This window comes from Drosophila ananassae, chromosome XR (genome assembly GCF_017639315.1).
Source record: "Drosophila ananassae strain 14024-0371.13 chromosome XR, ASM1763931v2, whole genome shotgun sequence".
NCBI classification, from domain to species: domain Eukaryota; kingdom Metazoa; phylum Arthropoda; class Insecta; order Diptera; family Drosophilidae; genus Drosophila; species Drosophila ananassae.
Window position 1 is genome coordinate 8537236 of NC_057932.1, and position 23758 is coordinate 8560993.

At 35.5% G+C, this 23758-nt stretch overlaps 1 protein-coding gene across 1 annotated transcript; it reads left to right on the forward strand.

Moving 5' to 3' along the window:
- The first annotated feature begins 1953 nt into the window (after positions 1–1953).
- On the forward strand, positions 1954–22614 carry LOC6501798 (RNA-binding protein cabeza). The gene is made up of 7 exons (XM_001967142.4): positions 1954–2115; positions 2179–2310; positions 2369–2447; positions 17535–17569; positions 18273–18415; positions 18481–18914; positions 22061–22614. Exons 1-7 carry the CDS (start codon positions 2109–2111, stop codon positions 22353–22355), a joined length of 1125 nt encoding a protein of 374 aa, XP_001967178.1. The 5' UTR covers positions 1954–2108; the 3' UTR covers positions 22356–22614.
- The last annotated feature ends 1144 nt before the right edge of the window (positions 22615–23758 follow it).

Sequence of the window (23758 nt, forward strand, 5' to 3'; positions counted from 1 at the left end):
ACCTAAGGGCAAGGGCAACGAGGGAGTGCAAGGCATCCAAGATGGCCCTGAAACTGGCAATAAAAGCCAGCAAGCGCGAATGTTTCAGGAAGATATTCGACGAGGCAGAAGTGGACCCATGACTGGGGGGGACCGCCTACAAAGTGGTCATGAAGGAAATTAAAAGGCAGGAATTCCTTAGTCCAACATGACCCATTCTACTAAGAAAAATAGTAGAATCGCTGTTCCCAAAGCACCCGCCCAAGCGGAAAATACTAATGGGCGGCAACGCGGAGCCCTTCAATCCAGTTTCGGCCTGACGGAGTGTTAAACGCCGCCCTATAACAGAAAATGGAGGAAAAATCGGAGTTCTTCGCAGAGACCTTCAACAAGTCCCTCCAGCAAGGCACTTTTCCAAAAAACTGGATTCCAAAAAAAAGGAGCGCTCCTAGTGAACCAGTGTGGATTCCGGAAGGCACGTACTACGATTGACGTGATCAAGGCGATGACCGACATGACAGAAGCTGCCATCGCAGGAACTAGATGGAAATGGGCCGGTAGGGAGTACTGCGCGATGGTAACACTAAGACATCCGCAACGCCTTCAACTTGGCAAATTCGACACGCATCCACAGAGCTTCATTCGTGGCAGGAACCCGGGATATCATACCCGACAGGACACTGACTTATGAGACGGATGAAGGAACGAGAAGGTATGAGGTGACAGCGAGTGTTCCACAAGGATCGGTTCTCGGACCGCTCCTCCGAAACATCATGTACAACAATGTGCTCAGGATCGAGCTTCCTGAGGGATGCAAGCTCATTGCCAAGGAAACCAAGGAAGTGGAGACCAAGACGAACAAAGCGATGAAGTGCATATCGTCATGGATGGCGAACTCGGGATTAGATTTGGCGGCACACAAAACGGAGGCGGTCCTCTTTACAAGCAGAAAGAAGGTGGAACATATTACCACTCAGGGATTCAGCGACCAAAGCCAGATGGATGCATAGGTTAATCCCCAACCTACAGGAGTGGATCGAAAAAGACAAGTGCCAGGTGAGTTACCAAATTACCCAGTTTCTGCCACGGGGGGGTATAGAAAGTACCTCCACAGGATTGGACACGAGGAAAGGCAAAAATGCCTTAACTGCTCAGGAGCAGACGAGGACCCAGAGCCCATCCTCTATAATTGTAGGAGCTACCGTGCAAGAGCTGGAGCTCTACCAGCTTCGGAGCAGCTAATAATAGACATGTCTCAAAGGAGCATTGTAATCGGGTAAGCCAGGTTATAGGTTATACATAGGGCGACTTAAGAAGGCTAGAAAATGAACGTCGCTTGGTTCCGCGGGTCTGTGGTGTGCGAGGGGGGTTTTAGTACGTATGCGCTGTCTAGACACGCCGGTGAATCGTGCATACTATTGGAACTTGCCAATAGTATCTAGCATAGATTTCCACCTCAATGGCGCAATCCAAAAAAAAAAAGACGCACATGCTCATATTGACGCAGGAGGTGATCCTGATCGAGAATAAGTATACTTATTCTATACTATACTATAGATGTCTCCTTTACTGCGATGCACTCTTTGAAAATTATTAAATTGTATTATCATTGTATGTGTATATTTTGCAAATGTATCAATTTTTTAAATATACATTTTTCAAAACGTTTTTCACGAAAATTACAAAAATGTGCGGTTTTTTTTTTACGAATTTAACCTATTTCCTTATTAAGAGTATTCACAGTGTTCATATTATAATAAAACGCATCTGATAATAATACCTAATAAGCCGATTAATTACACATACGTTTCTGTAAATATTTTTCACATTTAAAGAATAATTGATTCAATGGAAGTCCCTAAAAATGTCACGACTGTGAATATATGACATTAACATCTTTTGGTGGGATTAGTTTGAAAAACGACTTTTTAGTATTTTCGATAAATTTCGTTTCATTTTTACTTGCATTTAACACATCTCTAACTTGTTCTCACACGCCATTTTTACAATAAAATTTTTGTAGCAGAGTGACGCTATATTCCCATAGGTAGCTTGTGCATAAGGAGTATTAATACTCCTGTTATTGTATTCATAAGAATAAAAAAAAACTGTTTTTGCATTAAGTTGCGATGGATCGTAAGTGTTGCCCGAATCTAAATTAATCTGAAAATAAAAACGAATTCAATGTGTGCGATTTAGGTGGCGGTTATGGTGGTGGTGCCGGGCAAGGCTACAACAATTTTGCTGTTCCCCCGCCAAACTATCAACAAATGCCAAATAAATCTGGAAACTATAATGAACCACCTCCAAACTACAGCAAGCAAGGTGGTGGTAAGCACTTAAATTTTATTTCCATTTTATGCTGGTAAACTGATCCGTTTGCTTTAAGGTTATGATTCCGGCCATCGTGGTTCTTCTAGTAGTGGTGGAAGCGGCTCCTGGAACGACAGAGGAGGAGATTCATATGGGTATGTTTATGAATTTTTTTTTAATTGTGTTTATTATGGCCAGTGGTCCACTGAGGTTAACATCTTTAAGAGTATAAGGTTAATTAAACATGAGTGAACAAATCCATCGAAGAAAATAATGATTCCTTATGTAGTGCCAACTTTTGCTTTCTAGCATTTCATAAAAAAAAGCATTTCATCAATCCAAAAATTCTGCCCTTTAGTGTATAATACATATTAAGAATTTCAAAAAGTACCAACTTACCCAAAATTATCCTAGACGTCAATTAAGATATCTTCCAAAAAGGCTCGGTTTGTAAAGAAAATGTGCTGCCCCTAATTGGAGATATAGTAGATATCCCAACAGTAAATATGTTGCTTACTACCAAAAATTTATTTAAGAAATGGTGCTTTAAAAAAAAAGAAATAAAAAGGAATGATTACTTCGGGCAGAGCCGAAGCTTATATACCCTTGCAGTTGAATGGCGGTTTATATTATAAGCTTATATCTGCAGATTCATAAAAGGAATGGAATTTCGGATTCTTAAGTTGTATAGCAGCTAGTTTGCTAATTTCGACCGATGCGACTGAGATTGGGCTGTATATTTATATATTTACAGCTGCGCAAATAAAAAGAGCTCCACTCTTCTTATATACATATGTATATATTTTGTATCTTTATATCTTCTTATATTTTAAACTTTAGAAACACACTAAATACCTTTTTGAAAATTTTACATCTTTATAAAAACTAAAAATGAAACAATTCTTTATAATACAATAGCACCACTTTTCAAAAATGGATTATTAATTAGAGGAATGACGAATTTTAAACAGATTTATTATTAAACAATATTTTACCAGTAAAACTGCGTCCATCTGCTTAACTAATGATTGCTTTATTTAGTATCCTTCATTGACAATTAGTGCTGCGCAACAGGCCCAGAAAGTTCTGATAATGTTCTAATAATTTATTAAAACGATGGAATGGTAGTAGCATATATCCAGAAACATCCTCTTTGTAGGGCCTTTTCTCATATTAAGTTGCAAAAATCATGTTGAACTTTTCTCTTATGTGGTCAAATAATTTAAACGGTGCTTGAGAGGTAATTGTTGAAATATTATTCAAACCCTGGAAATTTTTTGTTTTGTTTTTAGCGTTTAAATGTAAATAATTTTTTCTCAAGCTTAAAGCTTAAAATAGGTTTTTTTCCATTTTGATTTCGAATTTCATTTTAAATGAATGGCCAATATTACAAAATTGGTTGGTTTAAATAGTAAATCGGGTCAAAATTGACGAAATTATGATTAGTTGTAACGCGTCTTAAATGTGTTTCAGATTTCTTATGTTAGAATGCTTTTATTCTACGTATTGCGCTGTTCTTTCAATGCTAAATTATTTTGGTGTGTTGGATTAGGTTTGTAGAATTCTAAGTTAGGTCCTTTAAATAACACGCCATCAAAAAAACTAAGGGACCGTATTAATAATTTGTTTTACAATGAAACTCACATACGACGACCCACGTCACTCCAACATGTTCAAAGACTTTTTTCTGAACTATTCCTCTGCTACCTTTTGTATCATTGTCCTTTTAAAGGACGATATGAGTGCCACGATAAGATATAAGAAGACATTCATGCTTTTTTGCTGATCCATGATATTTACTGTGCCCTCAATAATTGGGTCTATGTAGGGTTGTATTTTAAGTTATTTGGAACTCTAAATAATATACCATTAAACATAACAACCTTGCGCCCTCGTTTGAAGGTAAGACATTGGGACAAAGACTTTTACATTAAGTTGCTTTTGATATTAAAAAACTGTTTGACCCGTCATTTTTATTTACTCCTTTTAAATCATAATAGCAGACTTTAGCCAAACCACCTCACCCTGACACAGTACTATAATGATTTAGGGTCACAGTACGACAAATATGAATTTGAATTTTATTAATTTTTTTTACAAAAATTTTAAAATTTAACTAAAATCTATAAAATTGGTTAAGCGGGTCAACTGCTTTAGAGCCCCAAGAAAAGGTGATTTTTCAACAATTTTTTTTTCAACAAGAAATAAAAGCTAACTTGGGACGGAGCCGAAGTTTATATACCCTTGCAGTTGAGTCGCAGTCCGCTAGGTGGCGACACGCATCTTATATTATTAGATATATAGCGGATCGAATATAGTCGGCCGATCCTTATGGCATATCGAATTATTTTGCCCAAAGAGGAATCCATTGAAACTCCCATCCTTCTAACTTGAAAAACAACGAAGTTATGGCATTTCCGATCAATCAGTTATATGGCAGCTATAGGATATAGTTAACCGATCCCGGCCGTTCCGACTTATATTCTGCAAGGAAAAGAAGGATATGAGAAAAGTTTCAACTCGATAGCTTTAAAATTGAGAGACTAGTTTGCATAGAAACAGACAGACGGACATGCTTATATCGACTCGGAAGCTGATCCTGATCAAGAATATATACACTTTATAGGGTCGGAGATGTCCCCTTCACTGCGTTGCACACTTTTGACCAAAATTATAATACCCTCTGCAAGGGTATAAAAACGGTTCGACTTAAACAATTAACGTGTTTATGTATATTTTATTTAACTTTAATACATCTTGTAAAATTAAAATGTTGGAAAATGGCGGAGTAATATATGGTGCAGTGTAAAATGTCACCGCTGACATCTTCTTACTGTGTACACGATTACGCAAAATCACAGAGGACGGCAGTACGCTAGGTGGCGACACGCATGCCCTAGCTTATAGCTAGCGCGTAAAGCTGGCCAAAATACAAAGTACACGCTCATAAGATTTCTTCTATGTCGCGTAAATCTTTTTCTCTTACCGTAACGAACCAATTCTAATTTCTTTTAGTTTTCTGGCATAATGTTGATTATAAAAATAGTTAACATAAGAATATTTCACAAAATTTGTAGAATTTATTGTCGATTAAACCTAAAAAACATAAAAAAAGGTTGGTCAAATAAATAAGTACAGCAATTCTTCAAAGCCTCTAACTTAAAAAGAAAAAACATTTTCTCAATTTTTTTTTTTTATAATAATTTTATGCTAATACTCAGTATATCCCCCCTTATTTTGTATAACTTTTGTTATCCGTTTCGGCATGCTGGGCCTTTAATTTACTGGACGTCTCCAAAGGCCTCTCATACCTTGTCTTCTCTTCGAATTGCTGCAATTCTTCTTTATTTTGAAATGTGTTTGTGTCAATCCGACGTTTAAGCTATTTTTGTACCCAAATCGGGTCATAGTATCTGTAATCCAATGAATCGGGACAACTCCATGCCAAGAAAAACAGTCCCAAATCATAATGTTCCCGCTTCCGAGTTTAACGGTCTATTTCGAGTACCGGGCGTCGAATTCTTTGCCTTTGGGTCGTCGTAAATTCTTTCTGGAGTCGTTATCAAATATATTTATTTTTGTTTCTTCGCTCTATAGGACGTTATTCTACTTTTTGGAACCCTCTGGTCCAGATCATGCCAAATGATTTTGAGCTAACTGTGTCCTCATCTTTAAATTATTCCCTCGAAGGAGAGGAACTTTTCTGGCTATACGTCTTTGTTAGCCAGCTTTAATAAGTCTACGACGAACTGATCTAGACGATATTTCATGGTCAATATGAGCAGCAATGGACTTGGGAGACATGAAGGGATCCTTCTTTGCAAGGATTCGAGTGTCCGTCGTTTGACAGAATTTCTTCTTCCGACCTCGAGTTTCGAATTGAACCTTGAATTTTAGGGCATTCTGGACCAAACATAATGACTGCCCAAGTCTTTTAGCGATTTCCCGAAGACTTTATCCTTCCTTTTGCTGAAGTAAAGCAATTTTTCTTTTTTCTGTAGTACAATGCTTTTTTTTGCCCAACTATAGAATTTTTTTTCCTGGGATATACTTAAATCTGCGAATCTAGCTTTAATCCTTTAAAATTTATCAAATACACAGGTGTACTTATTATTTTGACCAGACCAAAATCGCCCACCCAGCAGAAAATAAGCTTAGTATTGAAAACTCGGTTCCCATATTTCATTCTTGTTTTAGAAATTGTGTAACATTGTACCTTATGAATATATAAAATTTTGCGGGTGTGCATTGCATAAAAGTCGAGTTATATCGAAACAAATCTGTGTACTTATTATTTTGGCCAGTAGTGATGTATATCCGAAAAATTATAAATTTTCCGTGTGCGTTCAATCTGAATGAGTGATATACCAAATGAAAGGTATTGTTTTCATTAGATGGATTTTATCCAAACATTTGTTAAAAGTAGTTTGACTTAGGAGAAATTTGCAAAAATGTAAAACATTATAAACAAGAAAGAAAAGCTAACTTCGGGCGGAGCCGAAGTTAATATACCCTTGCAGTTGTGCCATTTCTGATCGTTCAGTTATATGGCGGCTATTGGATATAGTTGGCCGATCCCTATGAAATTTGTCAAATAAGATTATTTTGCCCAAAATGGAATCTGTGCCAAGTCCCTAAAATGGAATCCTGTGCTGTACCCTATAAAATTTGTCAAATAAGATTATTTTGCCCAAAATGGAATCTGTGCCAAGTCCCATCTTTCTAACTTAAAAAACAGCAAAGTTGTGCCAATTCCGATCGATCTATGACAGCTATAGGATATAGTCGGCCGATCCTTATGAAATTTTGCAGACAAGATATTTTAGCTAAATACAACATGTGGGAAAAGTCTCAACCCTCCAACTTAAAAAATACATAACATTGGCATTTCCAATCAATCAGTTATATGGCAGCTATAGGATATAGTTGACCGATCCCGGCCGTTCCGACTTATATACTACCTGCAAGGAAAAAAAGGATGTGTGCAAAGTTTCAACTCGATAGCTCCAAAACTGAGAGACTAGTTTGCGTAGAATCCGACAGACAGACAGACGGAAAGACGGACATGCTCATATCGACACAGGAGGTGATCCTGATCAAGAATATATATGCACACTTTTGACCAAAATTATAATACCCTCTGCAAGGGTATACAAATATTTTTATATAAATAGGTTCTGCTCGAAAATAAGCGTCGATTGGTACCTCAACCAAACTATTTTTAAAGAATTTCCCAAATAAAGATGTTTCTCAAATTTTCTTTTAAAATTTAAAAATATTTTTTTTTTTAAATGTGTTTAAGTACTTAAGGTTTCCTTCCTTTCCTAAAAAATTAAAAAGAATTAAACTTCAAAACTTTGCAGCCAATGCACCTAACTTCACATGCTATACTTCGATAGAAAGGTTTTTTAAATATCTTATTCACTTTCTTTAGGATTAAATTTCTAAATTGTAAGAAAAAAAATGCATTGCATTATAAAAACATAAACTATTGGGTTGCTGATTTGCTTTTTGTAGATTGCGAACATAAAAAACAAAAAAATGAATAGAAATATTTTATTTAATTCATTTTGTTTAAATAAGAAGTTCTTTATTTAAAACTAGACCCTGGCCGCGATCCCACTAGGAAAAAATAATCCCAAACCATTCACAAACAGCTGATGCCCTAGCTTCTAACTGGTATACATACACTGTATAATCATTGGATCATTTTCGCTTGAAATATAACGCCCAAAGTGAAAAATCTACGTTTGTATGTTACTCTGTAAAATGCTCTGTTATTATGCGTTACGCATAATAAATATCGATTAAAAATTTGTAGCAATCGATATTTTTTCCCCATAATAGTCAAGTGAGTGTTACCTGAAGCTATTTCAAATTCAAACTGGACAGGGGATATATGAGCAGGTGTACCTCGGAAACTGTGGGTGATAGAACCTACAGCGGGTCGCAGCTTATTTCGTGCAGGGGAATAAAAAATGTTTAAGTCGCTATTGCCGCTAAACGAATAGGGATATTTTAAAAATTTAAACGTAATATTTTCGTTAGGGATGTTAACATATTTAATAACTATAAAATAAGTTCATAGAAATAAAAACAAAAAAGTTACATACCAAAAACCAAATTAACAGTCATTTTCGAGGCCGCAGCTTATTTCGTGCAGCATATTTATATACCAAAAATATTACATTTTAAACCAAACTCCCAATTTTTTTTTGGCTTTTTGGTATTATACAACTTTAACTATTTATATAATCTACATCTCGGGGATTGATCACTCTAAATGCAAAAGATTAAGGGGAAAAACTGAAATGGCACCAGGTACAACAATAGAGCAGTGAGAACTCGTCCTGCATCACTTCAAAAGTGGCAAAAATGGCGTGCCATTGCTGAGATCGTATCCTTAAGTCCTAGTACTGTACAGTATATCACCCCGCGATTTGTTGGGGAGAATAGGATAGAGGACAAGGGCCGAAATGCGCCAAACAACATTTTTTACGAACACGAGGACCGCCGGATAGTTCGAAAAATTAAGGAGACCCCGAAGTTATCCGCCCCAAAAATTGTGGCTGAAGTTGCCCAAGAAATGAGGAAAAAGTTCAGTGCTGATACGGTGCGCCGCGTGTTACTCGATCACAACTTTAATGGTCGTGTAGCACGGAAGAAGCCCTTAATTAGTAAGAAGAATATAGCGGCTCGGTTAAAATGTTCGAAGGAGCATCTCCTTCATCCCATTTCCTTTTGGGATGACGTTATATTCGCGGACGAATCCAAATTCAATCTGTTTGGATCGGATGGGAGACAATTTGATTGGCGGCGACCGAATACGGAGCTCGACAATAAGGCCCTAAAAGCTACCACGAAGCATGGCGGAGGTTATGTTATGGTTTGGGCCTGTATGGCAGCCTCAAAAGTCGGAAACTTAGTTTTCATCGACAGCATTATGGATGCCAAAATGTATTTAAACCTCCTGAAGGAAAATCGGCTTCAAAGTTCTGATAAGTTGGGCATACGGGACAGATTTAGATACTACCAGGACAATGATACGAATCATTCAGCCAGCATTGTGAAGACTTGGCTCGTCTGGAATTGTTCCCACGTGGTTATAACACCAGCCCAATCCCCAGACTTAAACGTGATAGAAAATTTGTGTTAAATATTGGACCAGGATATCCGTAAAAGGAAGATTTCCAATAAAATTGACTTAAAAACGGACCTGTTGGAAGAATGGGGAAAATTTCCCGTGGAAATGACAAAAATTTTTTTTTTTTTCATTGCGAACCCGAGGGGGGGACATACTAAATATTAAGTTATAAAATAAGAGATTTATGTTAAGCCTAATTAAGTGCACGAAATAGGCTGCGGCCTCGAAAATGACTGTTAATTTGGTTTTTGGTATGTAACTTTTTTGTTTTTATTATTTGAAATTATTTGAACTTATTTTATAGTTATTAAATGTGTTAATATCCCTAACGAAAATATTGCGTTTAAATTTTTTAAATATCCCTATTCATTATATATCCCTATTCAGTCGCAATAGCGACTTAAAATTTTTTATTCCCCTGCACAAAATAAGCTGCGACCCACTGTATGTTTGTTTTGGACTTTGGTTCAGGGGAGCTTGAAGGTTATGCAGCAGGTGAAATTATGCGTGGAGATTTTTTGCTGTTGGATTTACTGTTTCAAATTAGAATTACGGACGCTGTCATGTGCACAGTTTGACGGTGTCAGCGTTGACATGTTCCACTGCACCATAGATTACTCCGCCATTTTCCAACGTTTTGATATATTTTGTTTTTTTAGTTTTATGAAGTTTTATGAAAGTAACTTTTTTTGGGGCTTTAAAGGAGTTGACCCCCTTAATTCTATCAAAGTAAATTACATAAATTGTGATGATTTCGATATGACAAGTGGAAGTAGTAATATTTTTTTGTTGCCTTAATTTTTTCGTTAAATTTTTATATAAAAAAATATCTTAAAAGAAACTTGAGTCCGTGAAAATACGTTTCATACTGAGATTATTGCACAAATATTTTGTTACAAAAACTAAATGATTTTGCTCTTTATGGCTCGGTAATGTGACGGAGTTGCACGCTTTTGACCAAAATTATGCCCTCTGCAAGGATATTACAAAAATCTTAAAGAAAAATATAATTAATGAAATAATCATAAAATAATTTAATAATGGAAAGCTATGGTTAAACGATTAAGATGCTTCAACAATACAAATTATTTTAAGTCTGGGAAAACTTCACAGGTGCGTCCATCAAATATAATGTCAAAAAAAAACTAGCGTTTGTAAAACCAAAATGATAAAAAAATGTTCGGTGTTAAAAAAAGTATACTATATATAAAGGTTTTTTTCCCCTATTAGGTTTACAAAAAAATCGTGCCCGATTTACTTATAATGTACGTTGCAGCATATTATTTGTTAATTACAATACAGAACACAAACGCAACTGTAAAAATTATCTGAGTAAAATATTATTATTTTTTTAATTAAGTTTAAAGTTAGATTATAATTTTATAATATTATTTAAAAAAATAGGACCGCAAAAAGAAACTGAAAACGATAAAAAAGTGTAAAATCGATATTTTTTACGTTTGATCCTTGAATATTGAATGTATGAACAGAATGTTAATGGAATAACACCACAGTAATCTATGTTTTGGGGCGTCGCGTTTTTGTTTTTATACCCATGCACAGGGTATTATAATTTTGGTCAAAAGTGTGCAACGCAGTGAAGGAGACATCTCCGACCCTATAAAGTATATATATTCTTGATCAGTATCACCTCTTGAGTCGATATGAGCATGTCCGTCCTCTGAGTCTTACAGCTATCGAGTTAAAACTTTGCACCCATCATTTTTTTGTTTGCAGGCAGTATTTAAGTCGGAATGGCCGGGATCGGTTGACTATATCCTATAGCTGCCATATAACTAATTGATCGAAAATGCCATAACTTTGGTGTTTTTTATGTAAGAGGGTTGGGATTTTCCACACATAGTATATTTGGCCAAAATATCTCATGTACAAAATCTCATAAGGATCGGCCGACTATATCCTATAGCTGTCATAGAACGATCGGAATTGGCAAACCTTTGTTGTTTTTTAAGTTAGAAAGATGGGACTTGGTACAGATTCTATTTTAGGCAAAACAATCTGATTTGCAGAATTTCATAAGGATCAGCCGACTATATTCTATAGATGTCATGTAACTGAACGATCGGAATTGACATAACTTTGGTGTCATTTAAGCTAGAATGATGGGACTTTCTACATATTCCATTTTGAGCAATCTTATTTGTTCTACCATATTTCATAAGGGTTGGCCGACTATATCCTGTAGCTGCCATATGACTGAACGATCGGAAACGGCACAACCTTAACTGCAAGGGTATATCAACTTCGGCTCCGCCCGAAGTTAGCTTTCCTTTCTTGCTTAACACTATCTCGCATATTAAATAAACGAATCTTGAATGGGTTGTTAAACATACAAATAAATGTACAAATACATTTTTTAATCAAAAAATAAATCAAAATGGCGGCGATTTGATCTCCGCCCTGAGACGTATTCCGCTGGGAAGCCTAAAATACTAAACGAATATACGATCATTGCAATTCGACTTCAGCTTAATCTGCTTAAAGAAAAAATCTACGAATTGGAACAGAATAAAAATTAAGCGATAAATATTATCTATTGTATTTAAAACAAGAAAGGAAAGCTAACTTCGGGCGGAGCCGAAGTTTATATACCCTTGCAGTTCAGTCGCAGTCCGATAGGTGGCGCCACGCATCTATATTATTAGATATACAGCGGATCGTATATAGTCGGCCGATCCTTATGAAATTTGGCATATCGAATTATTTTGACCAAAGAAGCATACATTGAAAATCCCATCCTTCTAACTTGAAAAACAACGAAGTTATGCCATTTCCGATCAATCAGTTATATGGCAGCTATAGGATATAGTCAACCGATCTTTATGAAATTTGGCAGATCGTATAAGTTGGACCAAATAAGAATCCATAGAAAGTCCCAACCTTCTAACTTGAAAAACAACGAAGTTATGCCATTTCCGATCAATCAGTTATATGGCAGCTATAGGATATAGTCGACCGATCCCGGCCGTTCCGACTTATGTACTACCTGCAAAGGAAAGAAGGGTGTGTGCAAAGTTTCAACTCGATAGCTTTAAAACTGAGAGACTAGTTTGCGTAGAAACAGACAGACAGACGGACAGACAGACAGACGGACAGACAGACAGACGGACAGACGGACAGACGGACATGCTTATATCGACTCAGGAGGTGATCCTGATCAAGAATATATATACTTTATAGGGTCGGAGATGTCTCCTTCACTGCGTTGCACACTTTTGACCAAAATTATAATACCCTCTGCAAGGGTATAAAAATTTAAATTTCTTCTTTAGTATATAAAAAATACAATGATTATACAGAATAATATGGGAATAAAAAATGTTTAAGTCGTTATTGCCGCTAAACGAATAGGGATATTTCAAAAATTTAAAAGCAATATTTTTGTTTGGGATATTAATATATTTAAAAAAACAAAAAAATAAATTTATAAACATAAAAACAAAAAAGTTACATACCAAAAACCAAATTAACAGTCATTTTCGAGGCCGCAGCCTATTTCGTGCACTTAATTAGACTTAACATAAAACTCTTATTTTATAACTTAATATTTAGTATGTCCCCCCCTCGGGTTCGCAATGAAAAAAAAAAAAATTTTTGTCATTTCCACGGGAAATTTTCCCCATTCTTCCAACAGGTCCGTTTTTAAGTCAATTTTATTGGAAATCTTCCTTTTACGGATATCCTGGTCCAATATTTAACACAAATTTTCTATCACGTTTAAGTCTGGGGATTGGGCTGGTGTTATAACCACGTGGGAACAATTCCAGACGAGCCAAGTCTTCACAATGCTGGCTGAATGATTCGTATCATTGTCCTGGTAGTATCTAAATCTGTCCCGTATGCCCAACTTATCAGCACTTTGAAGCCGATTTTCCTTCAGGAGGTTTAAATACATTTTGGCATCCATAATGCTGTCGATGAAAACTAAGTTTCCGACTTTTGAGGCTGCCATACAGGCCCAAACCATAACATAACCTCCGCCATGCTTCGTGGTAGCTTTTAGGGGCTTATTGTCGAGCTCCGTATTCGGTCGCCGCCAATCAAATTGTCTCCCATCCGATCCAAACAGATTGAATTTGGATTCGTCCGCGAATATAACGTCATCCCAAAAGGAAATGGGATGAAGGAGATGCTCCTTCGAACATTTTAACCGAGCCGCTATATTCTTCTTACTAATTAAGGGCTTCTTCCGTGCTACACGACCATTAAAGTTGTGATCGAGTAACACGCGGCGCACCGTATCAGCACTGAACTTTTTCCTCATTTCTTGGGCAACTTCAGCCACAATTTTTGGGGCGGATAACTTCGGGGTCTCCTTAATTTTTCGAACTATCCGGCGGTCCTCGTGTTCGTAAAAAATGTTGTTTGGCGCATTTCGGCCCTTGTCCTCTATCCTATTCTCCCCAACAAATCGCGGGGTGATATACTGTACAGTACTAGGACTTAAGGATACGATCTCAGCAATGGCACGCCATTTTTGCCACTTTTGAAGTGGTGCAGGACGAGTTCTCGCTGCTCTATTGTTGTACGTGGTACCATTTCAGTTTTTCCCCTTATTCTTTTGCATTTAGAGTGATCAATCCCCGAGATGTAGATTATATAAATAGTTAAAGTTGTATAATACCAAAAAGCAAAAAAAAAATTGGGAGTTTGGTTTAAAATGTAATATTTTTGGTATATAAATATGCTGCACGAAATAAGCTGCGGCCTCGAAAATGACTGTTAATTTGGTTTTTGGTATGTAACTTTTTTGTTTTTATTTCTATGAACTTATTTTATAGTTATTAAATATGTTAACATCCCTAACGAAAATATTACGTTTAAATTTTTAAAATATCCCTATTCGTTTAGCGGCAATAGCGACTTAAACATTTTTTATTCCCCTGCACGAAATAAGCTGCGACCCACTGTATATTGTTCATGGCCCTTGTAAATACCCTTGAAGTTGTTTATAAGCAGTCATCGAAGTATATGTCGCTTTGTCGCCGAATGGGCTAAGCTGTTGAGAATTTCTTCAGTTCTGGTTATTTTTTTTGTTAAATATTTTCGTAAAAAGGGAATAAATAAATAATTCATATTGTCATATTTAAAACAAAATATATATATATATTTCTCGTAGTTTTTTTTAAGCGATCAGTTTCCGATTTGAACCTAGCTCTACCGCCATTAGGCTTAAAGATCACTATTTATTAGTTTAAGATTTAAACATTTAATTATATATTTTATTTATACATTTAAGGACCCCCTTAGAATAGTCTTGCTCGAAGTTTAAGAAATTTCTTATAATGCATAAAAAACAAGAAAGGAAAGCTAACTAGCTAACTTAAAAAACAACAAAGTTATGCCAATTCCGATCATTCAGTTATATGACCGCTATAGGCAGATCCTTATGGAATTTTGAAGATATGTTGGCCAAAAATAATATATGTAGATAGTCCCAACTTTCTAACTTATGATTAATCAGATATATGGTAGCTATAGAATATAGTCGACCGATCCTGGCCTTTCCGACTCATATACTGCCTGCAAATAAAAGAAGGATGTGTGAACAGTTTCAAGTTGTTTAAAATTGACAGACTAGTTTGCTTAGAATCAAATAGATGCACAGACGGACGGACGGACGGGCTGACGGCATGCTTATATCGACTCAGGAGGTGATCCTAATCAAGAATATATATACTTTATGGGGTCGGAGATGTCTCCTTTACTGCGTTGCACACTTTTTACCAAAATTATAATACCCTCTACAAGGGTATAATAAGCGCTTGTGTTTAAGGGGGCAGGATGGTTTCAGAGGCTGAAAAAAACAGATTTTTGCGATTTTTTTTTTCATTTCTGAGTGAATATAATTATTTTATTTTTTTACACGATTGAATATAATTATTTTATTTTTTTACACGATACATGGGTATATTTTGAGAGTATCTAGGAATTTTTTTGTTAAGAAATAATTATCATTTATCCCGTGACAGGCAGTCGGCCGGAGTCGCTTCAAAAAATTATTATCTTGCGGTGCGTAAAGTCTGGCCTTACAGTGTTATCGGAAATAAAAAAATTGAATTGATTTACTTAAAATATTAGTTTCTTGTGCGGATGAACGAAACCATTTTGAAAAATATTCGATTTTGAATTTTTGGCGCGGTTGTAAATTCGGAGGTACCATTTTTACATAAAAATTAGCGTATTATTGCCCGTAAAAATGGTAAAAAAAAAAATTTTTTTTTTTAAAATGTTCGTTCATCCGAAAAGTATTTATTGTATTAAAGAATTGTGAAAAATTTTATTTAGATCCGAGCATTACTTTTTGAGTTACGTTACGCACCTACTTGAAAAAGTTGTTTTGAGAAAAACGTGTCTAAAGTTTTAAAAGCAATTAAAAGTATATGGAGAGAAAGATACTTGAAAATCGGTATCTCAACAAGCTTTTGTCCGATCGACATGAAACTTTCACAGGATATTCCTGAGATAATGTTCTATTATATAACAAATTTCTGAAAAAAATTTTTTGTTTTAAGTCTCAAACCATCCTGCCCCCTTAAGGATTATTCAAACTAAGTTGCAACAATTTTTTTTTTTTTCATGGAGATATGCAACCTCAAAGTAGTAATCAAGGCAGATTGGAACTTCAGATATCGTGCCAACCTTATCGATAAAGCACTTTTAAGAAAGGAGCGTTCAAAGATACCATCGGCCACTCAATTGGACTAATTTTTACAAAACTACTTCAAATAATTCCAAATTAAAAAAAATAAATAAAAATGAAAATATACCTAAACATCTTAATCATAAACATTTGTTTTTTAGATTTTTTTAAATTTATAGATTAGAATTAAAAGTACAAAATTACTAAAATTTGTCATCTTTATCCTTATCAGCTTTGTAGATTCCGGTTTCCGCATACAACGTTTTTTACAAATTTAACTTCCTAATACCTGTCTATAATATTAGTATAATTTTTAGGATCAAAGGTTCCTTTAGCATTAAAATCATCTGTAAAAATTACCATACTCTGCAAGGGTATAAAAAAGTGGCATTAAATATACAATTTTTAATGGAAACTTTATTAAATGGGTTAACTAAATTGCTTTCAAAACCATAAAAAATATCCGTTCGCAGTGGCTGTTAATTCATACAGCGCTCTAGTCTGTTTCTAATTCACATTTTAAAATTTACTTATACAGTAGTAAAAGATAATTCAATTTACCACTCTCTAAGATAATGATTTTTGAGATTGTAATATATGAATAATGATAGCATATAAAGGCCGTAAGTACTTATGTGAATTTATATTTTTAATTATTTTAATTGTATTCTGAACTTTATAACATTATTTTTTTTAAATAGACAGCATACAAATACTTGTATAAGTGTGCATTTTAATAGTTTAAATATGAACGACTTTATTCATAACTGAATAATGGTAAATGTGTTTCTATAGGTTAAAAGAAAACAATTTTCGACCAATCATTAGGAATTGCTTCATTGAATTTTCTCTTCCTTTGGAAGTTTTCAGTTTTTTTCAATTTAATTTAGTTTATTTAAACTAAACCGTATTGTTGTTGTGTTGCAATTGTTTTTATTCTCAATGCTAATACATTCATTCAAGTTTTCTTTCTAATGCACCTCTAGAAAGTGCGCTTTATCAAAAATACGCTATTTAATTTTGATATATTACCCTACCTCTTATTTCCTAAATAATTTTTTTTATATTAAAAAAAGAGAATTACTTTTTTTCGTTTTTATACTTTATTTTACAGTAAAATAAATTCGTTCAGCATTAACCATAGACTTAAAACGAACGTAGACATGTAAATACTAATATACAAGTATTCGTCTCCACCAGAGCACTTTGATCAATGCCTGTATCCGTATGAGAATAATGACTGATTAGTTTCAACTTTCAATGTTGTTATTGAACAAACTGTGCTGGTGATAGGACGTTTGGATATCCTACCATAGAATTGGCAAGGAATTAATTTGTTTGTTAGGGATTGCAGGTGTATAACTTACAATATTGAATTACAACCAAACAATCAAAATTAAAGCATTAAATAAGTTATTCAATATCCTCTTTTAGAAATGGAGGCGCCAGCAAGGACAGCTACAACAAAGGTAAAAATAATGCAAGCAATTTGCAAACATATCGAGTAATGTATAACAATATTTTTCTACATACTGAATGAAAAGACGCAAAAAAATGAAAAGAAACGAACTGATCAGAAAATAATACAAAGGAAAATTTAACTAAGAAAATCCCATAAAAAGGAAATTATTATTTTTTTTTTTTGTCTTAAATTTTTTAGGAACCAAGAATTGCTTATTCAAATTAAATGAGGTTCATATGACTAGATAGTGTGTATTTTTTTAAGGTACTTTGAACCTCATTAGATCGCTTAATTGTGGTTAAGGGTTGAATTTGTCTGCAAAGTTAATTGGGATTAGATTCCTGTTGTAATGAATTAAGTGTATTTACAAATATTAACATCGTTGGAGGGTTTTCCAACTTTATGCATATCAGGCTCATTGGTACTGGGCGCATAATCTGGCTCATAAAGAACCCCAAATTAAACGTCGCCCTTAGTGTTTTATAAGTGTTTTGATGTTTCTCAATATTCTGGTTCTAAGCACATGCGCCTTAGGCAATTTTCGTTTATATTAATAAGAAGTATACATAATGTGATCATCTGGCTTCGACTTCGTTGCATGTTGGGAATTTCTTTGAAAGGAAATTCTATTACTGAGTTTCAAATACGGAGGATTCAATTACTGATTTTTTACTTTGTCAGCGCTGTCTAAGGTGTTTTTTGTTTTATAGGATCTGGCGGATACTCCGGTGGTGGAGGAGGCAGTGGCGGCGACATGATCACTCAAGAGGACACGATTTTTGTATGTGGCATGGATCCGTCAACAACAGAGCAGGATATTGAGACTCATTTTGGAGCTATTGGAATCATAAAGGCAAGTATTATTTGGTTTTTATGGAATTATATTTCATAATGCAAAATATTACACCGTTATTTTAGAAAGACAAACGCACAATGAAGCCAAAGATTTGGCTCTATAAGAATAAAGAGACAGGGGCTTCCAAGGGCGAAGCCACTGTAACTTACGACGACACCAACGCGGCACAATCTGCAATTGAGTGGTTTGACGGGCGTGACTTTAACGGCTGCACCATTAAAGTGTCTTTAGCTCAACGTCAAAACAACTGGAGCAAGGGAGGCGGTGGTCGTGGCGGATTTGGTGGCCGACGTGGTGGTGGAGGCGGAAGCGGAGGAGGAGGCGGAGGCCGATTCGATCGTGGAGGCGGCGGCAGCGGTGGCGGCGGTGGCAACCGATTCGATCGCGGCGGTGGTGGAGGTGGCGGTGGAGCTGGCAATGTTCAGCCTCGTGATGGCGACTGGAAGTGCAACAGTTGCAACAATACCAACTTCGCTTGGCGTAACGAATGCAATCGGTAAGGAAAAGCATTATGGAAATTTATATTTTATAAAAGTATACATGGTGTATACACTCATGAGCATATTAATAGGTACACTTACCCTACTGAGATTATTTATTATTATCAGTTAAAAGTCCATTTGAATTATTTTAATAAACATAATATTAGGTTTTACTTATAGGGTATAGGGTCACCATTTTTTTTTTATAAAAATCAATATATATTTTTTCGAAATTTTTCTGAAAAATTTAGCTTATGTTCATATTGAATAATTTAGTAAAAGACAATACACAGGCCCATAATTAAATTTAATTTTTTCCACGCAAACAACTATTGGTTCCATCACCTACAGTTTATGCTGTACACCTAAGAGAAGAAATTGATCAAATTTTACCACATATTGAGTCATGTAGGCCTTGTATTTACGTTGACTATCATTATTTTTAAAACAAATCTTTTTTGTAATGTATGTACACCAACTCACTTTAACAAGAAAGAAAAGCTAATTTCGGGTGGAGCCGAAGTTGATACACCCTTGTAGTTAGGTAGCAGCGTTTATTATTATATATATATCGGATCGTATAGAGTTGGCGGATCCTCATGAAAATTTCTCTAACAAATCAATTTTTTAATACAAATTTTCGGAACCGCATTTCGTATCCGTAGAAAGTTCCATCCATCTAGCTTAAAAAACAACAAAGTTAAAGTTAAAAACATAGCTTGTAAATAACTGTTAACCGATTCGAGCGGTCTCAAAATAAGTGTTTGTCACTGAGACTTTGAGCAAAAAGTCTGAGAGCAACCGATTGAGTTGCTCGTATACACATTTTGCTCGCGCTCAGTCAAAGCACACTTTTTATACCCTTGCAGAGGGTATTATAATTTTGGTCAAAAGTGTGCAACGCAGTGAAGGAGACATCTCCGACCCTATAAAGTATATATATTCTTCATCAGGATCACCTCCTGAGTCGATATGAGCATGTCCGTCTGTCCGTCTGTCCGTCTGTCCGTTTCTACGCAAACTAGTCTCTCAGTTTTAAAGCTATCGAGTTGAAACTTTGCACACACCCTTCTTTCCTTTGCAGGCAGTATATAAGTCTGAACGGACGGGATCGGTCGACTATATCCTATAGCTGCCATATAACTGATTGATCGGAAATGCCATAACTTTGGTGTTTTTTAAGTTAGAAAGATGGGATTTGGTACAGATTCTATGTTGGGAAAAATAATTTAATATGCCATAATTCATAAGAATCGGCCGACTATATACGATCCGCTACATATCTAATAATTTAAGATGCGTGGCGCCACCTAGCGGACTGCGACTGAACTGCAAGGGTATATAAACTTCGGCTCCGCCCGAAGTTAGCTTTCCTTTCTTGTTTCTGTTTTCGTTTGGTCTGCTCATTCTAGGACCGTTTGCTTGCGTTCGACGATTCAAAAAGTCTTTTGTGCATGTATGTGTGTATATGAAGTTTAGTGGGCACAACTTGTCAATTTGCTTTGTAAATCTCTCGTGTAAACCGTGATTCATCAAATTTATTGAAAATGGGACGAGAACTTAATAAAAAAGTGCATCAATTTTTTATATTTAACAAAATGGACAGCAAAGTTGTCCAAAGTTTAGTTGTTAAGCTTAACTCAAAATAAATTAATTTAAAAGGCAACTATTCATTTTTTAATTAATATAATCAATATATTAGTTTGAAATTGGAAAATTCACGTTTAAAATTTTAATAAGTTTTTTCGTCAAATTTCATGTACCATGTGCCACTGTGCAGCAAAACGAAAACAAATTATTGAAAAGACTTTTTCAGTCAATCGGTCTTTTACTGAGTCTCTCTGTGCGAGTGTCACTCAAATCTCTCATTGAGCGATGTTCGGTAGATGAGAGTTTTATGATTTGCTCATTGTAATTCGTTCAACAGAAAACCGAAACAAAACAAAACAAAGCCTACTGCTCAGAGAGGAACCGAAATGGCATGCTTTGTTTCGGTTGCTCTCGCAAACAGAGCGTAAGCAAAAAAACGGTTAACAGTTATTTGCAAGCTATGGTTAAAAACAACAAACAATATGGAAGCTAGCAATTACCATATCTTTGGAATAATCATCTAAAGTTGAACTCTCCGATTTTCTATATTTATTTATGTGCCTCTATGATTTTTCCCCTCGTATGGAAGTTTTTATACCCATGCAGAAGGGTATCATAATTCTGGTCAAAAGTGTGCAACGCAGTGAAGGAGACATCTCCGACCCTATAAAGTATATCTATTCATGATCCGGATCACCTCCTGAGTCGATATAAGCATGTCCATCTGCCCGTCTGCCCATCTGTCTGTCGGTTTTCATAAGAATCGGCCGACTATATGCTATAGCTGCAATATAACTGAACGATCGGATTGGCATAGCTTTGGCGTTTTTTAAGCTTGAATAATTGGACTTTCTACGGATTCCCTTTTGGGCAATCGAATCCGATCTGCCAAATTTCATAAGGATCGGCTGATGGAACAACCTTGCTAATTTTAAAGATGCTTGGGGCTGTTTCCAACATTTTTTCCGGAAAACTGATTTGGTGGTAAAACTTTCATAAGGTTCAACTATATACGAGCTGCTACCTATCTGCAGGGGTATATCAACTTAGGCTCCGCCCGAAGTTAGCTTTCCTTTCTTGTTTTTAATTGTGTTAGTAGGTTAGATTGTTTAAGGTTTACAGATGGTGGTGCCAATATATGCAAACCTAGTTCGTGATTTAATGAGCTTCAAAGATTTAAATGTGTTTTCTCTACAATATATATAAATCTACACAAAATTTAAAATAACCTAACTCTGCACCTAATATTTTATCGATCAAAATATGTTGTTGGATAACAAGTTCAGTAAAATCACTGATATACAGTGGGTTTCCTCCAACATTTTTTTTGTTACAGAGCATAGCTCAAAATGCATTGATATACAAAAAGTAACAAAAAATTAACCATTATTTTGCTTGATAAAAATGCTAATTAAAAAAATGTTAAAATGTACCTATTAATATGATCATGTCTGTATATATTAAATGCCTAAAGTAAAGTCATAAATGAAACTGATTAAGCATTTATTTAATCATATGCAGTTAGTTTATATTATTAATAAAGAATAAATTGTATGTCGTTTTTTTTTAGCTGCAAAACTCCCAAAGTCGACGAGGATGGCTCTGGTGGTGGTGGTGGAGGCGGATATGGCGGAGGAGGAGGTGGTGGCGGATATGGTGGCGACCGTGGCAACGATCGCGGATCTGGCGGCGGCGGATATCAAAGCAGAGATCGTGGTGGCAATTCCGGAGGAGGCGGAGGTTACTCTCGCTACAATGATAACGGAGGAGGTGGTCGTGGTCGCGGAGGTGGTGGCAGTGGAAACCGGCGCGACGGGGGTGGTCCGATGCGAAGCGATGGGGGCATGCGTTCCAGACCCTACTAAATGCTTTTGGCAAGACGACACCTATTCTTTCACATTTACGTATTAATTGTAGCGAGTACTCTCTTTAAATTTACAACTCAGAGCAAAAAAGTAAAGCCAGCCTTCATTTTAACTGATTTCTCGTTAACACGGTGGACGCGGTTATCGCTCGTTTTGACTTAGACTATACATATATATGTAATCTAATTTAAAAAGTAACTGTAATATGGTACATACAAATAAAAGCGTATATATAAATATATATATACAACACGTAAAATACCCTTTTTCATTTATCCCTTTTTCCCTAGCCATTACCCTTTTTCGTAATGGCGTTAAAAATTTATCAAACTATTAAATGAAAGTGTCCCACCACTTGATAACTGGTATTTGTCCCGAAAAGTCCCCCTTTTTATATATTTAATTACGCCTTTTTTAGATTATTTATAATTTCAAAAAGCACATCGGCTTCCCTATGTGGCCAAGTGTACTAAGTTGATCACTTGGACCGATCGAAAGACAATTTTCTGCAGTATTAATTGGAACTAGAACAGGCAAGTCTTATATGTTTTTTATGGAATACGATTCCACCATGATAGCTGTTTTAATTAAAATATTCATGTTTTTCTCTTATTAATTTTAGAAGTACTAAGAAGGTTCAATTTGGCTCTTCAGAAATGGAGTAAACAGAAAAGTTGTTGGTATGGAGAAATGGAAAAGACAGAGAAAGAACAATACGTGAAAACAAGAAAGATAAGAAAGCTAACTTCGGGCAGAGCCGAAGTTTATATTCCCTTGCAGTTAGGTAGCAGCTTATATTATTATATGTATATATATTGGATCGAATATAGTTGTCTATAATTTTATCATCGAATCAATTTTCTAATAAAAATGTTGGAAACCCCCCCAAGCATCTTTAATAATAGCAAGGTTTCGCCATTTCCAATCTTTCAATTAAATCGGTCGGCCGATCCTTATGAAATTTGAGAAATCGGATAACTTTGTCCAAAATGAAATCTGTACCAAGTCCCATATTCTAACTTAAAACACCAAATTTATGCCAATTCCGATCTTTCTCCTTATGAAGGCCGATCCTTATTAAATTGTAGATAAGATATTTTGGCCAAATACAGGGTGACGCAAAAGTAATCCTCCTATCAGAAGATGCTATAAATTTTGCGAATGGCCTCTAATGTCAGTTCTGTTTTGACATTTGTGTAGTAAACACATGCGAAGTACACGGAAATAAACAATATTACGCTACACTACTCCAGAACGCAGGTTATTGGTAACTATTATGCTGAAGGATGCATTTTTCCAGGCCCCAAATCAGCCGTTTTGGCGATTAGCACTGACCAGCAAGATCGCCTGATTTGACCGCTCCAGACATATTTTTGTACGGTTTTTGAAGTCGCGGGTTTATG

What these genes read in the sequence shown, in the direction of transcription:
- LOC6501798 (XM_001967142.4), top strand. An exon ending in CTACAGCAAGCAAGGTGGTG is followed by an intron (nt 2,311 to 2,368) that starts GTAAGCACTTAA and finishes GTTTGCTTTAAG; the next exon opens with GTTATGATTCCGGCCATCGT. An exon ending in CAAGGACAGCTACAACAAAG is followed by an intron (nt 17,570 to 18,272) that starts GTAAAAATAATG and finishes TTTGTTTTATAG; the next exon opens with GATCTGGCGGATACTCCGGT.